This window comes from Sphaerodactylus townsendi, linkage group LG03 (assembly GCF_021028975.2).
Source record: "Sphaerodactylus townsendi isolate TG3544 linkage group LG03, MPM_Stown_v2.3, whole genome shotgun sequence".
NCBI classification, from domain to species: domain Eukaryota; kingdom Metazoa; phylum Chordata; class Lepidosauria; order Squamata; family Sphaerodactylidae; genus Sphaerodactylus; species Sphaerodactylus townsendi.
Genome location: NC_059427.1, coordinates 20,105,305 through 20,125,010, shown reverse-complemented (window position 1 = coordinate 20,125,010; position 19,706 = coordinate 20,105,305). Strand labels below are relative to the sequence as shown.

The window sequence follows — 19,706 nt, the reverse complement described above, 5'->3', positions numbered from 1 at the left end:
CCATGTTGTAAATGACAATTCTATAACCAACAAAATATCTCAAAAAGAGGACTTGGTGTAAATAAAGATCTGAAACTGCGGCAAGTGTTGGATCAGCTCTCAAGTGACCAATGGAGACTGACTGTTGTGCAGTTTTAGTTCCTAATATTTTTCCTGCTTCTGTGGCTGGCATCTGCAGCGGCCTGTCATGGTGTTTCATGATGAGAATTCCATTTCATCATTATTCCTAAGTTTATCTTGTTTACTAAAGTTGCCATTTTCTCTCTCTCTGTGATATCAACTAGGTGCTGCTACTCATGAGTTGACGGCATACATTCAAGGAGATACCCTACATGTAAAGATTCTATGCTGCCTTCCAAGTTTCTGAAATGTGCCCATTTCCTAGTGGAATAGATGTCCCCTCCTTCCCACATATACATGCACGATGAATGATCCATATGACTTGGAATACAGTTGGTAACATCAGCTTTTGTGTTATTCTATCTCTGTCAAAAATGTTCTTATTTTGGGTGGGCACTGTACACCCTTAAATATATATAAAATGAGCATTATTCATGCTGGCAATGGTTGTTAATGGTGAAGATGGCAATGAAATGTCACAGAAAAGAAACAGGATGGCGTTTTCTGCTTGGATCATATATCCTGAGATAAGTAGGTGAAACATCCCAGTTCAGGCAAGACTTCCGCATGGCTTCTGGGCCTAAATTGGGCCCACCCTCCAACAGTTCGCTTATCCCGCGCCTTTCAAAAACCGGCAAAATGGCAGTTCTTTTGAAAAACCCCACACCGATCCCGCCTCCAGACAAACACTGCGGGAGAGGGACCAGTTTATTTTTCCTGCTTTGCCACCTGCTCTCCCCACCCCACAGCTGCAGCCAATCAGAATGTAAAAAAAAACCCACAGGATTTCGGCGCATGTGCAGAAACAGTGTGGAAATGAAACTTAACCAGGGCCCGTGTATAATCACCTGGAGTCTTTCCTCCTGGTCTGAATGCGCTAACGAGCAGCTGTGCGAAGGGAGAAACCAAGATACAAACAGCCCAGTATGTATGATCCCGATTTTCCCCCGGGATATTTTGTCTGTCCGAAAAATGCCTATGAGATCTCTCCCTCGACCAGGCCGTATCCTGCAGTATATGAAAAGGGTCTCCTTATTTATTTATTTATTTATTTATTAGATTTCTATACTGCCCCATCCCTGAAGGGCTCTGGACGGTGTACAACACAAAATTCATACAATATCAGATAAAGGAGTAAATCATACAAAACGCAGCAAACAAATAACATCGCTCCATCCAGTTAATAATCACTAAAACACACTAAAACTCCATATAAACAGCGGTTAATACAGTTGAATAATTAAAATTAAATAATTAAATAAGAGGCGTCCAGAAAAACCCACCTTTAAAACCTTCCCCAAAAAGGGAGAGCAGCGGGCCCCTCAATATGAGGGTTACCCTGATGTAAAACAGCCCAGGGAGCAGGGAGGGGCACCAATCAGTGGCTGGACTCTCCAAAGGCCCGGTGGAACTCACCGGTCTTACAGGCCCTGCGGAACTCACCAAGATCCCGCAGGGCCCGGACAGCTGGAGGAAGGGTGTTCCACCAGGCCGGGGCCAGGGCTGTAAACCCAATCATAATGTGAGGCCCATTTAGTAAGATTCTTCCACTCTTTTGAGGAAAACAGCACAAGTTGGGCTTTTGGTTATTTGTGTGGAGGGTGCGATTAACACCCAAGGCTTTCTGCATGCTGGAGCAGAAGCATTTGTGTTCTGCCTCTACCACACTATTATTACCCCTGGCAGAACTAAGACAGACTTCTGTCCTTTATGCTTTATCATTGCTTATAGTGAGGGCTTCTGTCTCACAGACCCATGTGGTTACACTGCTGCAGGCTTTGGAAATTATTTCATTCCCATTCAGCATCCCACAGCTGTTTGCTTCGACAGGGCCCAGTTCTTGTGATCTGTGGAACAAAGGAGAAGGTCAAAGGGCAGCATTTCAGAAGTTGGATGCTTAAGGAGGCACTTTGTTGAGTTCTGCCTCAGAAACTGCAATTGCACTTTTTAAAATCCATATTTTTTTTAATTCAGCCCTGCAGAGAAACTGCCCGTGGTTAGCAGGTAAGGAACAAACCACTTCATGTGGCCTTTCCCCACTTACCTTAAGCCCCGCGCTACTCTCCTCAAGTAGCGCGGGGTCCGCCGGCACTCCCCTTATTACGAGTCCGGCGACAAGGCGCCAGCTTCCCGCCCGGCAGCTGCGGCTGTCGCGCCCCTCAGCGTTCTTGTAATGCTGGCACCTTTTGACCCGAAGCCCGATGCAGGCGAGTGCGGTGGGTAACGCCAGACGGGCAGACGCGTGCTGCAGGGATGCAGCGTGCTGAGGTAGCGCATGTGGCATAGGGGGGGATCGTCATGGTGGTGAGTGGGGAAACGCCCATGGTCTCAGATCCAAAAGGCATTGTTATGACAGAGCTTAATTTTAGCACTTTTTAAAAGACCCACTATGACGACTGAGGCCGAGATTAAGCTTGGGAGAGCCACTCTTATCTCACCTCGGTCCTGGGTCCTTTCCCTCCTAATAACTCCAGACCAGCTGATTTCTCGAAGATTTATTGTAAAAGTTCAAAACAAAGAAATAAAACATAAATGCATTTAGAGAAATTGACCAGCTGAATGCTTCTTGTGGATCTCTTGGGACCTCCGGTCAAGAGGTGCTTCTCTTAGCTTAGCCCATGATAGAGTCACCTAGGCTTTGTTCCCTCACTCTCCAAGAAAACTTTTCCCGCTCGCCATGAGGTTTCCAAAACCTTTGAAGTTTCATCCTAGCACCTCTGCATAGTTTCCTGTCCTCCCTCCAGGAGATCAAAAGGCAAAGATGCTTTTCACAGTCATATGTGACTTCCCTTTACTGTAGCGATAGCATCTTCCATGACACCCACCATGCTGTTTCCCTGCTTAATAAACAGCAAAGTAGCTGTTTGAACCAAACCGTTGCCATTTCAGATTTACAAATGGTAGTCCATAACAAAAAGTCATCCCCCAAACTGGACTTTCAATATAAGCCTGAATTTAAAGGATACAGGACAAGTAAAGAATGAAAAACACAACATTTTGTTAGAGGCCATCAGATGGAATCTATTCCGGATCTAAATTCAGAAACCATGGGCATACATGGCAGGAGGGAATACTCACTGTTTGTCATCTATTGGGGAGCCATCCACCCAGGTCCATTTTCCTTCAGGGTATGTCGCTTGAAGCCCAATCCACAGCAATTGCATCTCTCCATTAATTTGCTGAATAAAAGCCTGCAAGTAGCATAATTAGTCGCAGGGCATTGTTTTAAATGATTTTTAAAAGTTTTTCACTCTGTGAGAAAGAAGAATCCTCTATCACCCTGTTTCAAGCCAGCAGTAGAAATAACCAGTCTTATGACTTCTTAGAAATGAATATATTATGGAGTGAGTTTCTGCCTAGGACTTCCATTTCTCCTACTCACTTTGACTGTAACATGTGTGCCATAGGCTAAATACCAAAACATCATGATTTCTACATCTTTCAAACAGCCGGAAAACAAAGACTGCATGGCAAATGAGAAGCCTAATAAAGGTCTTTGAACTTGAACTTGAACTTGAACTTGAGAAGCCAGCAGGTTCTTCTGTTTGATAAATTGCTTTGGGTACTTTGTAAAGCTGTAATTCAACTAACAAAAGAAAAAAGCACACAAATAATTTCTGTCTTTACCCTAAAACTCTTTTGCAGTCTTGCAGCTATGTAAAACTAAAGAAGGATCTTTTGTGTGTGCATGCGAAATGTTGTCAAATTACAGACAACTTATGGTGACCCCAGTGAGGGAAAAGCAAGGTGGTTTGCCACTGCTTTTCTCTGCTGAGTCTTCCTTCGTGATCTCCCTTCCAAGTATTGACCCTGCTTAACTTAGGCCCCTTCCGCACACGCAAAATAATGCGTTTTCAAACCACTTTCACAACTGTTTGCAAGTGGATTTTGCCATTCCGCACAGCTTCAAAGAGCACTGAAAGCAGTTTGAAAGTGCATTATTCTGCATGTGCGGAATGAGCCTCTATGATCTCACCAAATAGGGCTATACCATTACATCTTTCCTCCAAGAGTTGGTAAGGGGAAAAGAAGCTTACATTTACCACGTCTTTCTGCTTCTGCATCACCAGCAGTTGAGATGATTTTGCCGTGCAGTCTTCCTTACCCTTCCTCCAATTTCCTTTTTCTTTGGAGATCCAGTAGCATTTGTCCTCATAAAGGAACCAGTTTTCAGGACAGAGTTTGCACGTAGTGTTCTCTAGGGAAAGAATACATTGAAAGCAGTGCTAAATATCACAATTCTCCTGTGGGTACCACAGTCTTAAGAATCCACACCTGACATTTACACTTTGGGTATTGGGTGGAACAAATAGCTATGCTATTTTGAAACACTTGGATTGAACCACACAATCAAGCACAGAATTGGAATGACATGGTCTATGATAGTCTGTATTTGAATTCTTCCTAAGCACTAGAAATAACTTTTGATTTTGGATAATACATTATAATGTGGGCTTATGAGGTAAAAGTTTTTTAATTTATTTGTTTTTATCTATCTAAGACATGAATATGCCACATTTCTACCCAAATAATTTCCCAGGGTTTTTTTTAGTGATATTTGAACATGCTTGTGGTTCTCTTTATTTGATTGGCTTGTGTACAGGTTTTCTGGCGGTTATCCAGAATCGGGCAGCCAACCTGTGATTTTAAGTTTACAACCCCATTTTTTATGCAAGGGACAAAGTGAGGGGTGAAACTGGGGGAAGATGATTTCTTACTAGAGCTGTGTCTCCTAGGGGATTTGAAGCATAAGATGACCTTTTCCTTACTGGTCCTCAATACCAGCCTATTCTAGCGTAGGCCACTTCCGCATGGCCACGCTGGGGGTTGGGTCGGCGTACATGACGGCGACCCAACTCCCCTGGGAACGACAGGGAAGACGGCGTCGCGGAGCGCCGTCACCCGATCGACGTATCTTCCCTGCGACCGTCCGGTGTGTCGCCGAGGCCAGGGGACACCCCCCCTGCCCTGCGCGACCGCTCCAGAGTCGCAGGGCAGGGGGGCGTGTCCCCAGGCCTCGCCGACGCACCGGACAGTCGCAGGGAAGGTAAGTCGATTGGGAAAGGGGGGGAGGGATGGCGCCTTCCAGCTGCTGCCGTTCGCATGGCAGCGGCTGGAAGCTGCCATTTTCCAAAAACCTCACTCGGGGAGCAAGGTGGGAAAATGGCGGCTTCGCGCCGCTGGGGAGGAGCGAGGGTAGCGCGGCTGCGAAGCAGCTGCGCCCCCCATGTGAACAGCTCCCTAGGGAAGGTATTTTTGCCGTCCCTAGGGCGCTGTATACGGCCCGTGAACAAAGGCCGCAGGAAATTTAGAGGAACTGTATGATGCATGCTGTGTCGGTTCTTTGTCACTGAGTGAAAAAAATTAAAAATTACCTGCTAAGCCAGTGTGGAGCGGTCGACACAAGAACTGCCACAAGGGAGACACAAAGAGGTCAGACTTATTTTCTGTTTCATCTGTAGTGCGTTCCTGTGAGACATTGGGCTTCTTTGCATCATTCATAGGTTGCCTCATCTGAAAAGCTTCAAATAATGCCCATTGAGGTGATTATCAAATTGGAAACACCCTCCCCACGAAAATATAATACCCTTTTTAAAAATTTAGAAGAAAATAGGAATCTTCCATTCTCCTAACAGGAATCCTAACAAGATTCTTCCATTCTCCTAACAAGAATCACTGCCAGAGCTCTGCATTGCTATAAATTACTAAAGGAAAATGGTGATGATAGTGGTGATGGCCACTAACCTGGATAGCTTTAAAAGGGGCTTGGACAGATTTGTGGAGGAGAAGTCGATTTATGGCTACCAATCTTGATCCTCTTTGATCTGAGATTGAAAATGCCTTAGCAGACCAGGTGCTCAGGAGCAGCAGCAGCCGCAGAAGGCCATTGCTTTCACATCCTGCATGTGAGCTCCCAAAGGCACCTGGTGGGCCACTGCGAGTAGCAGAGAGCTGGACTAGATGGACTCTGGTCTGATCCAGCTGGCTTGTTCTTATGTTCTTAAAAACAAGAAAAAATGGTGCTTAATAAAAAGGGAAAATATGAACCCTCTATACAGTACAAACAATATATTATAAATAAACAGTACATATTTTCCCTCAAGCACTATTGTTCTTTGCTTTTCCTTCATTTCCTTCATTTTTGTTTATTCATATATCATTTTCCCTCAAGCAGCATTGGTTTTTTTTGCTTTTCCTTCATTTTGCTTGGTGTGGCCCTTATCCCTTTTTTGCCTATAAATTACCAAGAACAGAAGATGGACAGTTCCCTCTGTGGAGGGAAATATGTGGTTTAGTATCTCCCCATCTTCCTTTTAGTGCTCTGCCTTTGCTGTATAACTTATTCACAAATAAGCTGGTGTTAGGAATGAGCACCAGCAAGTAATTTTGTATGCAACAACAAAATATTCAGAATGTTGAGAATCCAAGCAGAATATTAGTTGCACTATATGATTCACCAAGAAACCTGTGAGTAGACACTGAGGAAGTAGCATCGGCAGTTTCTGCCATCTTCCCAATTGCTGCCCCTGAATCCTCACTTGCAAGGATGAGGCAGGAGGTCACCAGCATAGGGTTTTTCTGTGGTTCCTGAGCTAAAACAATGGTATCTCCAACAGGCCTAATAGCACTGCCCTGGATTATTTCAGTTTGGAAAAATGGTACAGTCACTTGGGGGGAGGGAGGTTGAAGCCCATTCTCCACACATACTGCCATCTAAATCACAGATTGCACATTTTCACTTTTATTTATGTATCTAAAATTTTATATTGCGCCTTTCCTGGTGGTTCAAGGCAGCTTACCCTAGTAGTTTGCAAGAACCGTTTCCAGTTAAAACCAAAATGAAGTAACAACCTCCAAAGTCACCCCTTATAGGGTTTTCAAGGCAAGAGATTAACAGAGGTCGTTTGCCATTGCCTGAGGTCTGACAAAATTGGGCTAGCTTGGGTTACCCATGTCAGAGCAATGGCCGAAGTTCACCTCTAAAATGGCGGTTGTTTGAATGGCAAATTAAAGTATTAGAATTGGCAAAACTTGCCAAAATAGTAGATGAAGCCGATTATAAGCTAGATCATAATTATCAAACACAATGGGAAAAATGGATTCAATATATCCAGAAAACAGTGTTGCAATAGTTAGAATCACGTATAAGATTAAGGGAAAAATACAAATAGAGATATTTGGAAGTCTGCTCACATATATATATATATATATATATATATGCATTATATTTTTCTTCTGTAGTTTTTTTCCCTCTTTTTTATGTGTGTCTGTATGGGTGTGTGGCGCCGAAGGGTTAGGGTTAGGGTTGAAGATATACAAGTTTGCGTATGTAACTACATGTGTATGTAATTTGTCTACGTTTTATGTCAATATGTCTGTTCTATATTTATGTATTTTGTTTATATATTCTTTTGTTAACAATAAAAACATTAAAAAATAAATAAAATGGCGGCTGTGTCTAAGAGTCTGACCCACAGACACCATAACATCTAGTTCAGCCCTGTGTTACGAAGTCTACCCTCCAAAGTAGTCATTTCCTCCAGGGAAACTGACCTGTATAGCATGGAGATCAGTCATGATTCTGAAAGATCTCCATCTGAAGACTGGCAACTCTGGGGTGCTGTGTGGTTTCCGGGCTGTATGGCCGTGTTCTAGCAGCATTCTCTCGCATTCACCTATCTTCATTGTTACTCACATGCTACAGACTTGTTTGTGACTCACATGCCAGGCTACTCTATTCAGATGGCCTCACCTTTTGACCTCACGGTATATATACTCCACTTGCTTTCCATTCCTACCATCAGATCCTCTGAAGATGCCAGCCACAGATGCAGGCGAAACGTCAGGAGAGAATGCTGCTAGAACACGGCCATGCAGCTCGGAAACCACACAGCACCCCAGTGATTCCGGCCGTGAAAGCCTTCGACAATACACTGGCAACTCTACTCCACGTCATGTGAACTGGATGTCTAGACTAAGCTTCCTAGTTAAATGGAATAAAGGAAAAGATGGAGAAAAAGGCAAAGGATTGGAGCTCCTTCTCCATGAAGATTGTATGAGCTGGCCAAGGATCTCATAAGTTATGCTTTTTTCCGTGTTCTCCTCGCAACAACTCTGTGAGGTAGTTTACGCTGAGAGACAATGATCAATGCAAGGTGAGCTTCATGGCAAGTGGGAATTGGAATCCAGATCTTCTGGATACAAGACTCTAACCACTGCCGCTGCACTTACCCCAAATACGGTGTGCTATCAGCGCTCCAATTAAAAGGAACATCACAGCACATCCGATTCTTGCAGTAATCTGGTGCCTGCGGGGTCGTTTCACCATAGTGTCTGCAAGAACAGATATATTTAGAGAAAGATCATCACAAAAGGCATCCTGAGTGATCACGTTTTTTGTTTTGGCTACTGTAAGGAATTCCATAGAAGCAGAAATAAAAGGCTTTTTGGTGTAAAAGACCGTTTATTCAGACATCCTAGAAAGCTCACGTACACGACGTGGCAGGAATAAAGTCTCCCGCCAGAAGCACAGGTTATAACTCTGTCCATCCCATCCCCATCCCAGAGTATCCATGGGAGCGGAGTTCTCATCTCTTCTCGCCAGAGATAAGGTCTCCGGCCAGAGTCTCCTCGCCCGCCAGATTGCTGGCCCACATCGCCCAAGGAGTTATTGAATTCAGTCAAGGCCAGGCGACTGCCCTGAATTTATCAACACCACACTGAATCCTTTACACTCCTGCCTCCTTAAGAAAAACTTTCCTCCCCAGGTTTTGTCAGCGGAAAGGTCGCGGTGGAAAGCAGGGAAATGAGGGATGGGCGTCAATATTTTCGGAATAGACCCATTGATTATACTTGCCCAGAGGAATATCCCACCCAAGAGACTAAATATTGCAAGCGCTTTGCGATTAAAGCGGAGAGTCCAGGATTAGGCGTCAATTTACGTAATGCTTGTGGCCATCAATTATAGTCGGCGGGGGTCTCTCCGGCGAAGGTCGAATTGCCAGGCATCCGGAAGCGGGAGCCTCCTTGAGCAAAACTAGGAATGAAAAGAACAGGATGGATATTACTTAGAGAATTAGGCAAAGTCCAATCGGGCGGTGACATCATTAATCACTTTAGTAATTTTAAAAGGTCCTACCGAATCTTTTGCCCAGTTTTGAAATTTAATTTGCGTACGTCCTCTGAGATTTTTTAGTAGACAAATACACCCGAAAGGCCGCGTAAAGGGAAATCCGAGCGGTGCTTATCCGGGCTTGAAGTTTTGGGAGTCTTTAGCCTGCTGTAAAGGCGGTCTGTACCTCGTTTTCCACCCCTCGGCCAGAGATGAAATCCACTGTTGGAACTCCGGAGGATTCAACGGCTTCCGCAGGTAGTTAAACGCAACGGAGGGAAGGATGCGCACTCAGATTTACAATTTCGGCGGGGTTTTTTTTTGTACTGCTATGAACCGCATTATTATAGGCGTATTCTGCAAAGCGGAATTAACTTCGCACTTCAGTTGTCTTGGTAAATAGTTGGTGCTTAACAACGTGAAATACTCGCTCCAGGGTTCTGTTAAGTTCTCTCCGACTCACTGCCGTCACTTTGAAGGCGTGGTAAGGGGCGGCAATTGCCGGGCTGCCCCCCCAACAAACCCAGGAAAGCTTTCCCAGAATTTTGAAATGGCATGAATTGGGGTCCGCGGTCGGAGACCACCTTTAACGGGGCGAGTGTAGACGATAAATATGCTGAATGAACAACAGACGCTGGCTAACTTAGGAGCCGAGAGGGGATGGAAGCACATAGGATGAAAATGGGCTTGTTTAAGAAAATAAGTCCACCACCACTCCACAATACCGTGGTTGCCGCGGACTTTCTGGCAAAATCCGTAATAAAAATCCATGGAGATGACTTCCCAGGGCGGAGGCCACCGGGAGAGGCTTCAACAGACCGTGGGGTTTTCCCGGAATCGGGATTTGGCTTCGCTGCATAAACAGAGCAACCTTTGATATATGTCTCAATGTCTTTTGGCGCCATCGCCACCCAAATTATTGACGGGCGGGCCAAATGCAGCGTCTTAAGGAAGCTTCTCAAAGAATGTCCAGCCCGGCCCAGGGCATCATGACAGGCCTCGAGAACAACTGCTTACGGAGGGGAGGCACGCATCAACAATCCCCAGCTGCCAAACAATTCATTCTCCAGAGCGCGAATTGGCGTCACCTTCCTCCGCTGGTGAAGCTTAGGTGGTAAGCCCCGCCTCCTCGAGTTCTCGTGAGGAAAGGAGAGACCAGGCTGGGAATGGGTGGAGAAGGAGGAGTGGACGCTCTGAGATCGAGTGACAGCTAGCCCCAGTTGGGAGGGAGAGAACAGTCGCAGCGGGATATCTTTCGTAAGGCAGCTCCACCCTCCTCGGCAGGCGAAGAGCGCATCAGCCAGCTTCTATTGGTTTTTCCGGGAAAAAAATGGACGGTGAAAGAGAAACGAGAAAAGAAATGCACCGCCTAACGGAGCTGTTTTCGCGGACATCTTGAGGGGGGGGTGGAAAGGGCGACAGTTCTTACGTGATCCGAATTCAAACTTGAAAGGGGTGTTTAGCCCTCCAGCCAGTAGGCGCCAAGTGGAAAGTGCTACTTTGATGGTCGCATGAGTCTCTTTATCCCTACTACAGTCCAGTTGAGCTCAGCACCGAGGAGAATTTCTTTGATAAATAAAGCACACACGAACCAGCCTATCATCTTTATTTCTCTGCAAACAGGGCTGCACCAAGCGCTTTGTCCGGAAGTTGCATCCACGTGAACCACAAAAGGAAGGTCTGGGTCAGAGGTGTTTTAGGATAGGTTCGGTAGTAAAAGCTGATTTTGTAAATGTTGAAAGGCTGTCTGACATTCTTTAGACCAGGAAAGGGGGGCCCCGGAGAAGCTTGGCAGCTCTGTGGGTCTTTACCGCTTAAGGTGCGTGAAGAGGTCTGTGAGTGGGAGAGTCAGATTCAGCTTGTAATTGGGGTATAAAGTCCCGGTAGAAGTTAGCAAACCCTAGGAAAGATTGGAGTTCCTTCCGATTGGTATGTGGGCAGGCCATTGGAGGACTGCTTCAATCTTAGCAGGATCCATTTGTAGCCCCTAGAAGGAAGAGATCCGGATAACCCAAATATGAGTAGATGAGTAGAGGTTTGGAGGTACGGAAAACAACATTTAGAAAGTTTGGCAAGAAGAGGGAGTTGTTGAGCAAGTCGCTTTCAATACTTCCCGAACCAATGCTTCATGCTCCTCCATGGTTTGTGAATAAAATTCAAAACATCATCTAAGTACACCACTACTCCCTTTGTATAATAAATCATGGAGAACTTCGTTGATAAGGGCCATAAAAGCTCGGGGCCCCACTCTAACCCGAATGGCATTATTAGGTATTCATACTGTCCAAATTTTGTGTTAAATGCAGTCAGAATGTTCACTTAGCCTTCCTCGCCAATCCTGAGCCCTGTAGTAAGCTTCTCTTTAAGTCCAACTTAGTAAAAAATGCTGCCCCTTGCCCAATGCATCTAAAAGGTCCTTGATTAATGGCAAAGGGTATTTATTGGACAGGGAAACCGCATTGAGTCCTCGGTAATCCGTGCAGAGCCTTAAAGACCCATCTTTTTTTTTTAACAAAACAATACAGGATGTTACGTGTGTGTTTGGTAGTCTTCGTCAGATGAAACCCGCCGAGCTTAGGTTCTTGTCTGAAGAAGCCGCACGAAGTTCCTTCTCCTCGGCGTTTGACTGCGGTAGATTCTAACCCTTAAGCAAAGCTGCGCCCCTGGCTGGCATATGCAGTCAGTGTCTCTATGGGGTGGCAACTGATCGCATTCTTTGCTCCTGAAATACTCTTGGCTAAATCTTGGTAAGCCGGTGGAACGCAGAATCGGGAGCAATTAGAGCCGCATCGCTGATGAAGCCGGGTATGTCATGAGGAGGTGAGTTTTCCCCCCAATTCATGTGTGTTCTCCGCGAGGGAAAGGGTCAGTGAATTCCAAGATCCTTTCTTTCCAAATGAATTTTGGTTCATGCAACAACAACCATGGCATGCTCCAGGACTATGGAGTGTTTACACCGGGCGCCAGCATCGCAACTAATTTTCTCCCAATGGTCAGCGCAGCGGAGGAGGACCGGTTGCGTTTTGAACTGGGCCGGTCCTTCTGCCCCGAGCTGACTGTCATCCATTTGGGTGAACGGTATGGGCTTAGCCAGGGGGACTCACCCAGTCCAAGTTCCTCCGCCACCTGGGGCCGCGATAAAACAAATGGGAGCACCCAGAATCTACAAGGGCTGAGGCTATAACACGAGTATGCTTAGCGGGGTTGGCCAGAAACGCTTGAATCGTGAATGGGAGCGCTGCCTTCACTCACCGCATCTGGAGTCGAACCCATATCCATGGGGGCTGAAGAGAGGCAAACAGTTGCTTTCCTCTCCTCTGGGTCGCCTTCGGTAACCGCCTTCGACGAAAATGGCCCGGATTTTGGTGGCTATAGATGGGGTGCTGCCAGAGCGGTTGGCTTCTGTTTTTTTCGGCAGCTGGCAGTTAGATAATCTGGGTCCTCCTCGCAGTAAAGACATTAATCCCGCACGGCGACGGGCGCTCGGAGGTGGTTTCGGCAGAGGCTGCTGGGCTTGGCTTTACAGTCGCAGCGGTGGTCAGAGCGGCTGGTTTTAAGGCATGGGCGGCCCCCCGCATGTGCTTAATCCAAACGAGACGCCACTTGAGATCCTAATTCGATCCAACCAGCAATAGTGCGGGGGATCCGAATAAGAAACACTGCTTCACGAAGCCTGCCGCCGACAGCATCCGAGAAGTATTCACATTTCATGCACTCAGGCCACTCAGGAGGGAGTCGAAAGCAGCCGCCGCATCGTAAATTCACGGGCAAATTCTGCAAACGAAAGGGTTGCTGCCTTATTAAATAGATTTGATGGTGCGGACATTTAGCTTCATTTTCAGCACCCGGATCTTGGAAGCGAAGCCCTTAAGGCTTGGAGGAACGCAGGGCACCGTATGAGTATCCTCCCTTTGCAGATCAAAAAGAGTCATTAAATCCAGTCGGCCGCCGCTTCCATCCAAGACGGAACCGATGTCCCGCATTTTTTCGCGTTCAGACCGGGTACAAATCAGCCATAGTCCTCCATGTGGGCATCGAGTGCTGTAGGATGAAGTAGGGAAGTTTCTTAAAGCGGGTCCCATCGTAAAACGGGCAGGTATTGGAGGTCTGTAATATCCGACGGCTCCTGGCGACCGGGCTGGGGCGGGCGGGTTACGCAGGTTGAGGTAGCCGGCGCAGGGAGGGCCGGAATCGGTGGAGGTGGGGGTACCAACGCCGGGTACGCTTTGGTGTTCTGCGGGGAGCAGGTCTTTTGAAGGTGGCAGATGCATGAGTAGCAGGACTCCAGCAGCGTCAGCCTCTCTGGCGTGCTGGCTGTACCAGTGACAGCGCGTAGACTCCAACTTCTGGGGCAGGCATCTTGTCCTGCTGCTTCTTCAGTTCCTTCTCCAAGGCTGCTAAATCTCTCTCCTTAAGCAGTCAAGGCATCCTGGCGCGCATGCAAAGCTGCTTTCTCTCGCTCCAGTTTGGCCAGTTCAGTCTGCTGAACAGCTGCAGCAGTTAGTTCACTTTAAGCGTACGCAAGGCCTTCACGCTTTCGCTGCTGGACGCCGTAAGTCCAGTTTGGAGTGTTCCGGTGGACTTTATCATGGACTGGTAGGTTCTGCACATATTGCCGCTGCAGCGCACTTTGGCATCGGGTCCAACTGGAGTTGGATTTCTTTGGCGCTTGCTGTTCCCGGTCTCTTTGTGCAGGTTTTCACGCTTCTTGCTGCAGCTGTTCTCGCCTCCTCTTCCCATAGCTGGCTATGCTCACGGGCCCATGCTTCCTGGGCATCTTAAAAGCGAGTCGGCCCACTTCCTCATATCCCAGCTCTCTTTTGATGGGAGGGGGAATAGATCCGGATGGGAAGGCAGGTGCTTTCTTCGATTCCTCTTCATCAGAATGCAGGACCTCGTGCTCCACCGGCGGCTCCACGGGGCACCTCTAGTGCAGCTGCTGATCCGGGATCTGGGGTCCGGATCGAAGCTGGTACGGATACCCCTCCCAATCCTCCCATATAGTCCCGGTTTCAACGGGTGGTCTTGTGGACGGGCCCCAAAGTGCTATATGCCACGGTGGGATTCTCGGGAGCATCACCTCAAAAATACGCAGTCCAGGAATCGCTCAATGGACTCCCTGTGTTGTCCGCGATGAAAGGTGGTCAGACCCGCCTCCCTCCGTGACAGGTTGCATCTGAGGTTTGTAATCCACACGGAAACGGCAGATATCCGGATCCACAGGCGCCGCCGAATCCATAGACAGCGCTCCAAACGCACTCATGCAAGTCCACATGATCGTTTCCTCGTCCCTCGGCCCCAACGGAGTATAGGGAAGACTCGTGGTTGATTAATCGAGGACGGGAAAGAGTTACTTCAGCGCAGACCCGCTCTCTCCGCCGGGTTCCTCCAAATCCATAAGGGAAAGCTCGAGCCCTTCTTTGGGGCTACCGCCGACCTTCCACAGAGATTCAGGAATATTCAACCTACTCCATGTCCAAGACACCAGAGGCCCCGCTGCACTGGGGAGATAGATGAACTAGGTTTCCTCGCCACAATGTAAGGCAATTCCATAGAAGCAGAAATAAAAGGCTTTTTGGCGTAAAAAAGACCGGGCTTACTTCATTGACATCCTAGAAAGCTCACTGCATTAACTACGGGCAGGAATAAAGTCTCTCGCCAGAAGCACAGGTTATAACTCTGTCCATCCCATCCCCCCTCCCGGATTCCCATGGGAACGGAGTTCTCATCTCTCTCAAGAGATAAGGTGCCTCCCAAGGCCAGAGTCTCCCTGCCGCAAGAGATGCTGGGCTCATACGCCCGGTCAAGTTATTGAATTCAGTCAAGGCCAGGCGGCTGCCCTGAACATCAACACCACTGAATCCTTTACAGCTACCCCATAGCTGAATTGGAGCTTGAATTGGGGATTCCTCATTCATAGTTTCTTAGGTATGGCTCATAAGTTACATTGGTGCCATGTCTGCCACTCAGGAGATAAATGATTCAGGTGCACATATAGCTTCTCTTGTAGGAAGTATCCTACATGAATCCACCACCACCCTTCAGACAATTGAGCATGAGTAAACCAAACCAGTCCCATGAGGCCCAGACTACTAACGTAGATCCATTCCAATATGCTGTTTGTTTGTCAGCGTGGCCAACGTTTGTTTGTTTCTTTTTAAATTTCTAGACCAGTGTTTCCCAACCTTTTCGAGGTCAGGGCACCCTTGACCTCACTCTTCATATCTCACGGTACCCCTGCCGCCACCCTCCACCTTCCCCTCCCATTGCCCCTGCTTGCCATTCACCCCACCTTCCCCTCCCAGGGTGAAGGGTAGCACTGGGGGTGGTGGCGGCTGCTGACCTTGTGGCAGGCCCTGCCCCATGGGCCAGCTCCATGTCCTTGCTGGCGCCGGTGGGAGACACCACAAAAATGAGGGGGGCGGCGGTAGTGTTGCCGTGGTACCCCTGGGACATGCTCACGGCACCCCAGGTTACCAGGAAACCCTGGTTGAGAATGGCTGTTCTAGACCCTTCTCTTCCACCAAGACAGATTCAGAGCAGTTTACAATGATAAAATGCATACAAAAAAAATCATAAGACATAACATGAATTGGATCTCAACCCCTACGGTGTCACTTCTGTATTATAGACAACAATCTGAAGGCAGCTACTATAGTAGTCAAAAGCCAGTCTTTATTTTCAGGGAAAAACATTCCTTTGCCTAGTTTAGTTTAGTTTCCTTAACAGGCAGACTCAGAGCAGCTAACAATTCATGTAAAATACAATCTTAAATAATGATAGAACAATCTCAGGATAAAAATATTTACAACAATCTATTGATTAAACTGTATGAGATGGCGCATCAGGATGGAATAATAACAAGCCTTCTCACATCAATGTTGGATAATAGAGAGGAGGAGGAAGGGAAAGGGAGGCCAGGCAAGATGGATAATAAAATTACCACAGCTGTCCTCGACTATAGGCCTGGTGGAATAGTAATATGGACATATAGTTTATGATGTTTTAAGCCATTGTATTTAATCATACAAGTTATATGAGAATAATTCACTGGGCACCAAGCACTTCAGAAGCTTACTTTAGCCTGACACTGAGTTTTTCAGGTGGTTTGGGAAAACAGGGCCCCACCAAGGAGATAAGGAATTAGAAGAAGCTCACAAATACAGATAAAGGTAAAATAGAAACCAGTAGTTGCTATAGAAAACTTTTACGCAAGGTGTTTTTGACTTAAGTTTCACCAAATGTGGGAATGGGCAAGGTGTGGTAAAAGGTGGGATGAGATGACCAGGTCTGTACGTCTTCTTGACTCAAACCAATGGTCAGAAGTCAAGGAGGGATGTTTGTCAGAGGGTATAAATTATGTTACACAAGCAACAGCCCCTTTGAACCTCCTCCCTGTTGCTAACAGAGGAGAGTTACCTCTTCTGCGCAGAATTGAATGAAAACAATAAATCTCTGAACACTGAAGAAGCTTTTGGATGGTTATTTTTGTAACCGGTCAGAGCTTTTGCTCTGTGGACAGGGCCTTTGCCCTTGTGCCTAACAATAGCTCTGCCCTGAAAAACCATGACAGGTCCCACAGGCCCCTGGTGTCATTAGTCAGAGCATTCCACCAGGCCAGGTAAAGGACAGCCAGAGCATTTTGGGGCCAGGGATCACTAGTAAGTTGCTGTTTACTGAGCATAAAGCTCTTTGGGGAGAGTCGAGGACAACCAGATACTTTATGGGACAGGGACCTCCAACAAGTTGTTATTTGAGGAACTAATGTCCTCTGGGGGTGTATCCAAATTAGTATCAAATGTAGTCGTTAATAAGAATAGTACGGTGGAACCTCGGTTTTCATTGGTAATCCGTCCGAGAAGAATCGATGAAAACCGAAACCGATGAAAACCGAAGCAAACTTTTCCATAGGAATCAATGTAAATCCAATTAATCTATTCTAGGCACTCCAAAAAACATACCCAAAACACATTTTTGGTGAATAAACATAGTGTTTAATGCCAAAAACAGTAACGAACAATAACACTAGGACCAGCTTCAGAGCCAGTGGACCAATGTCGCACCAGAAAGCTGTCCAAAGAGGTCTGTTTCTGACACCTCTTTAAAATTTGTCTGAAATGGGGCAAGACATTGTCATAGGTAAACAAGTTGCGAAGACGACGGCCTGCAACAGCTTTGTCCGGGTGATTTTTCTCCACAAACCCCTGCACCTTACTGCAAATCGATGAAAACCGAGACAAAATTTTCACTGAAAAAAATGATGAAAACCGAAATCGATGAAAACCGAAGGCAATGAAAACCGAGGTTCCACTGAACTATCACGGCCTGTTTACAGAGTTGCCTGCTGGCCCTTTAATAGAAGCTGAAGCTTTTTATAGCATGGAGCTAATCATACCAAAGGCTGGCAATTAGACGTTTCCAAATCCTATATAGAAGCAGGACTTACCTTGCGCTGGCAGCTTGGAGCTGTTTCTTTTCTGCCCTCTTGTCGACTGGAAGTTAAGAGCCATGCCACTTTCCTCATCTTCCATTCGGAAAGATCCCCTGTAGAGTCTCTTCGGTGGCAGCGGGAGGCACTGAGAAAGGAAGGCTTCTTTTCTGAGCACCAAATTCAGCGCTGACCGCTTCTCAGAGGAAAGGAAGCCGATCACACAGGAAATAGCTGGGCCTCTGACCACTTGACCTCCTCTCGCCACCTCTGACATGCTTGTGCCTACCGAAGGCCTTTGTTTCCAAAAATGGTGATGAAGAAAAGGCAGTGTGGTACGTGATCCAAGACAGTTGCTCCTTTTTGAAACTTCTTTTCTTTTTTTGCCCATGCCCATCAGGGAAAATGAAAGGTAGAAAGGCTGCTGCAAATTCTCCCTTGAAAATAACTCTCCCTGCCTGCCATTTTAAGACATTTTCTTCCAAACTCAGGGGCTGAAACTAGGATAAGCCTAACTGGGGTGTGTGGACAAAATAACTAGAAGAGGTCCTTTCAGAGGAGAATTGACACGCAGAGAGCAGGTTAACAGGGCAGCCTTATAAAGACACTCTTCTAAGTCCACTGAATTCAATGGGTTTAGAAGGGTGTGATTCTGTTTACATAATGCTTGTCTTGTGTCCTCCATGATGACCGGCAACTGTAAACCAAGAGCCGATTACCATAGAGAAATCTCCTCCTAAAATGCCACAGCATAGTGGGAAGAGGGGCTCCTGCCTCCCCCAGTGCCATTTTCCCAAGCCAAAACACAGGCTCGTAGCCAGAAAATTATTAAGGGAGGGATGAGCACAGTGGTGGTCAGCCCATCATTACTTTTTGTTACCTATTTAATGGTACGTTATTTATTTAATTGTACGTTCTTTGGGGGAGGAGCGGTATATAAAATAAATAAATAAATTTACCAATTTTGTACTTGAGACTCAAAGTGTAAACATGGTATAAAGCAATGTCATCTAATTGCATGAGGGATCTAATAAGCAATGCAATAGATCTAGGATTACAAAAGCTAGGAAAGAGCAAAAGAGTTTCAGGGATCCTATGTCACCCCCCAGGCTTTTAAAATTAGGACACTTCCACCAGGCTAACTGCTAATTCTGTTCTAGTCAATTGCATGGCGAATTCAGATTTGGGAGATTTATGACCGGATTCACACCTTGTTACCTCAGCTCCTTCCTTTTTTTTGCATAGAGAATTTACACTTGAAATACTTGTGATGGGTTTCACACCAACCCTAGAGCTGATTGGAGGGGCAGGACAAATGAGCGATGGTGCCACCGTGACTACAGGCCTGCCAAAACATCATCAGGCAGCTGTGCATGCTCTAATGCTTGTACACACGGCCATCCAGAGGGGCAAATAATGTGCCCGGGTGCCATTTTAGGTAGGAAAAATTGCACAAAGGGAAACAAGAATGTCCATGGAAAGAAACACATCTCACCACAGTGGTGGCGAACCTATGGCACGGGTGCCAGAGGTGGCACACAGAGCCCTCTCTGTGGGCACGTGCAAACAGAGTGCCCCCCCCTCTAGGCTGCCCTGGGCCACTGGGTTCGATTATTAGCATTAAACCTAAGACCAAGTTTTGGGGAAGCAGTGTAGGTAACCCTGTTAAGTGCTGTTAAACCCCACTGATTTTCATGCGAAGAACTAAAGCGCGATTCTTTACCCGGGAGTAAGCTCGGTTGCTGGCAATGGGGCTTGCTTCTGAGTAAACCCTCCTAGGGTTGTGAATACTGGAAGAGTTGCTCGGTTGCTTCAAAGCCAAGCCACCAACTACCACCAAGCTTACTCCTGAGTAAAACACACCTCGGAACCAATCGTGTTTTTCTAAACTAAAACCTCAGTATTCAGGTTAAATTGCCGTGTTGGCACTTTGCGATATATAAGCGGGTTTGGGGTTGCAATTTGGGCACTCGGTCTTGTAAGATGACGTGCCTCTGAAGATGCCAGCTATACATGTGGGCTAAATGTTAGGAGCTAAAACTACCA

The 19,706-nt window shown here is 46.7% G+C and overlaps 1 protein-coding gene across 2 annotated transcripts; it reads right to left on the bottom strand.

Annotated features, from left to right (window-relative positions):
* Positions 1–1,509: 1,509 nt before the first annotated feature.
* Positions 1,510–17,854, bottom strand: LOC125428156 (killer cell lectin-like receptor subfamily B member 1B allele C). Of its 2 annotated transcripts, none has more exons than XM_048487865.1 (6): positions 17,679–17,854; positions 8,353–8,454; positions 5,496–5,642; positions 4,158–4,318; positions 3,199–3,311; positions 1,510–1,967 (listed from the first exon to the last, which is right to left on the bottom strand). In XM_048487865.1, exons 1-6 carry the CDS (start codon positions 17,761–17,763, stop codon positions 1,829–1,831), a joined length of 747 nt encoding a protein of 248 aa, XP_048343822.1. In that variant the 5' UTR covers positions 17,764–17,854; the 3' UTR covers positions 1,510–1,828. The 2 variants fall into 2 exon arrangements, with proteins under 2 accessions (XP_048343822.1, XP_048343823.1); XM_048487866.1 differs by having other exon boundaries at positions 4,164–4,318.
* Positions 17,855–19,706: the final 1,852 nt, after the last annotated feature.

Coding starts and splice junctions, on each gene's coding strand:
- LOC125428156 (XM_048487865.1), bottom strand. CDS start 17,763: ATGGAAGATGAGGAAAGTGGCATGGCTCTTAACTTCCAGTCGACAAGA. Junction 4,319..5,495: donor GCTCCACACTGGCTTAGCAG/GTAATTTTTAAT, acceptor TTCTTTCCCTAG/AGAACACTACGTGCAAACTC. Junction 3,312..4,157: donor AGCAGAAAGACGTGGTAAAT/GTAAGCTTCTTT, acceptor TGCTACTTGCAG/GCTTTTATTCAGCAAATTAA.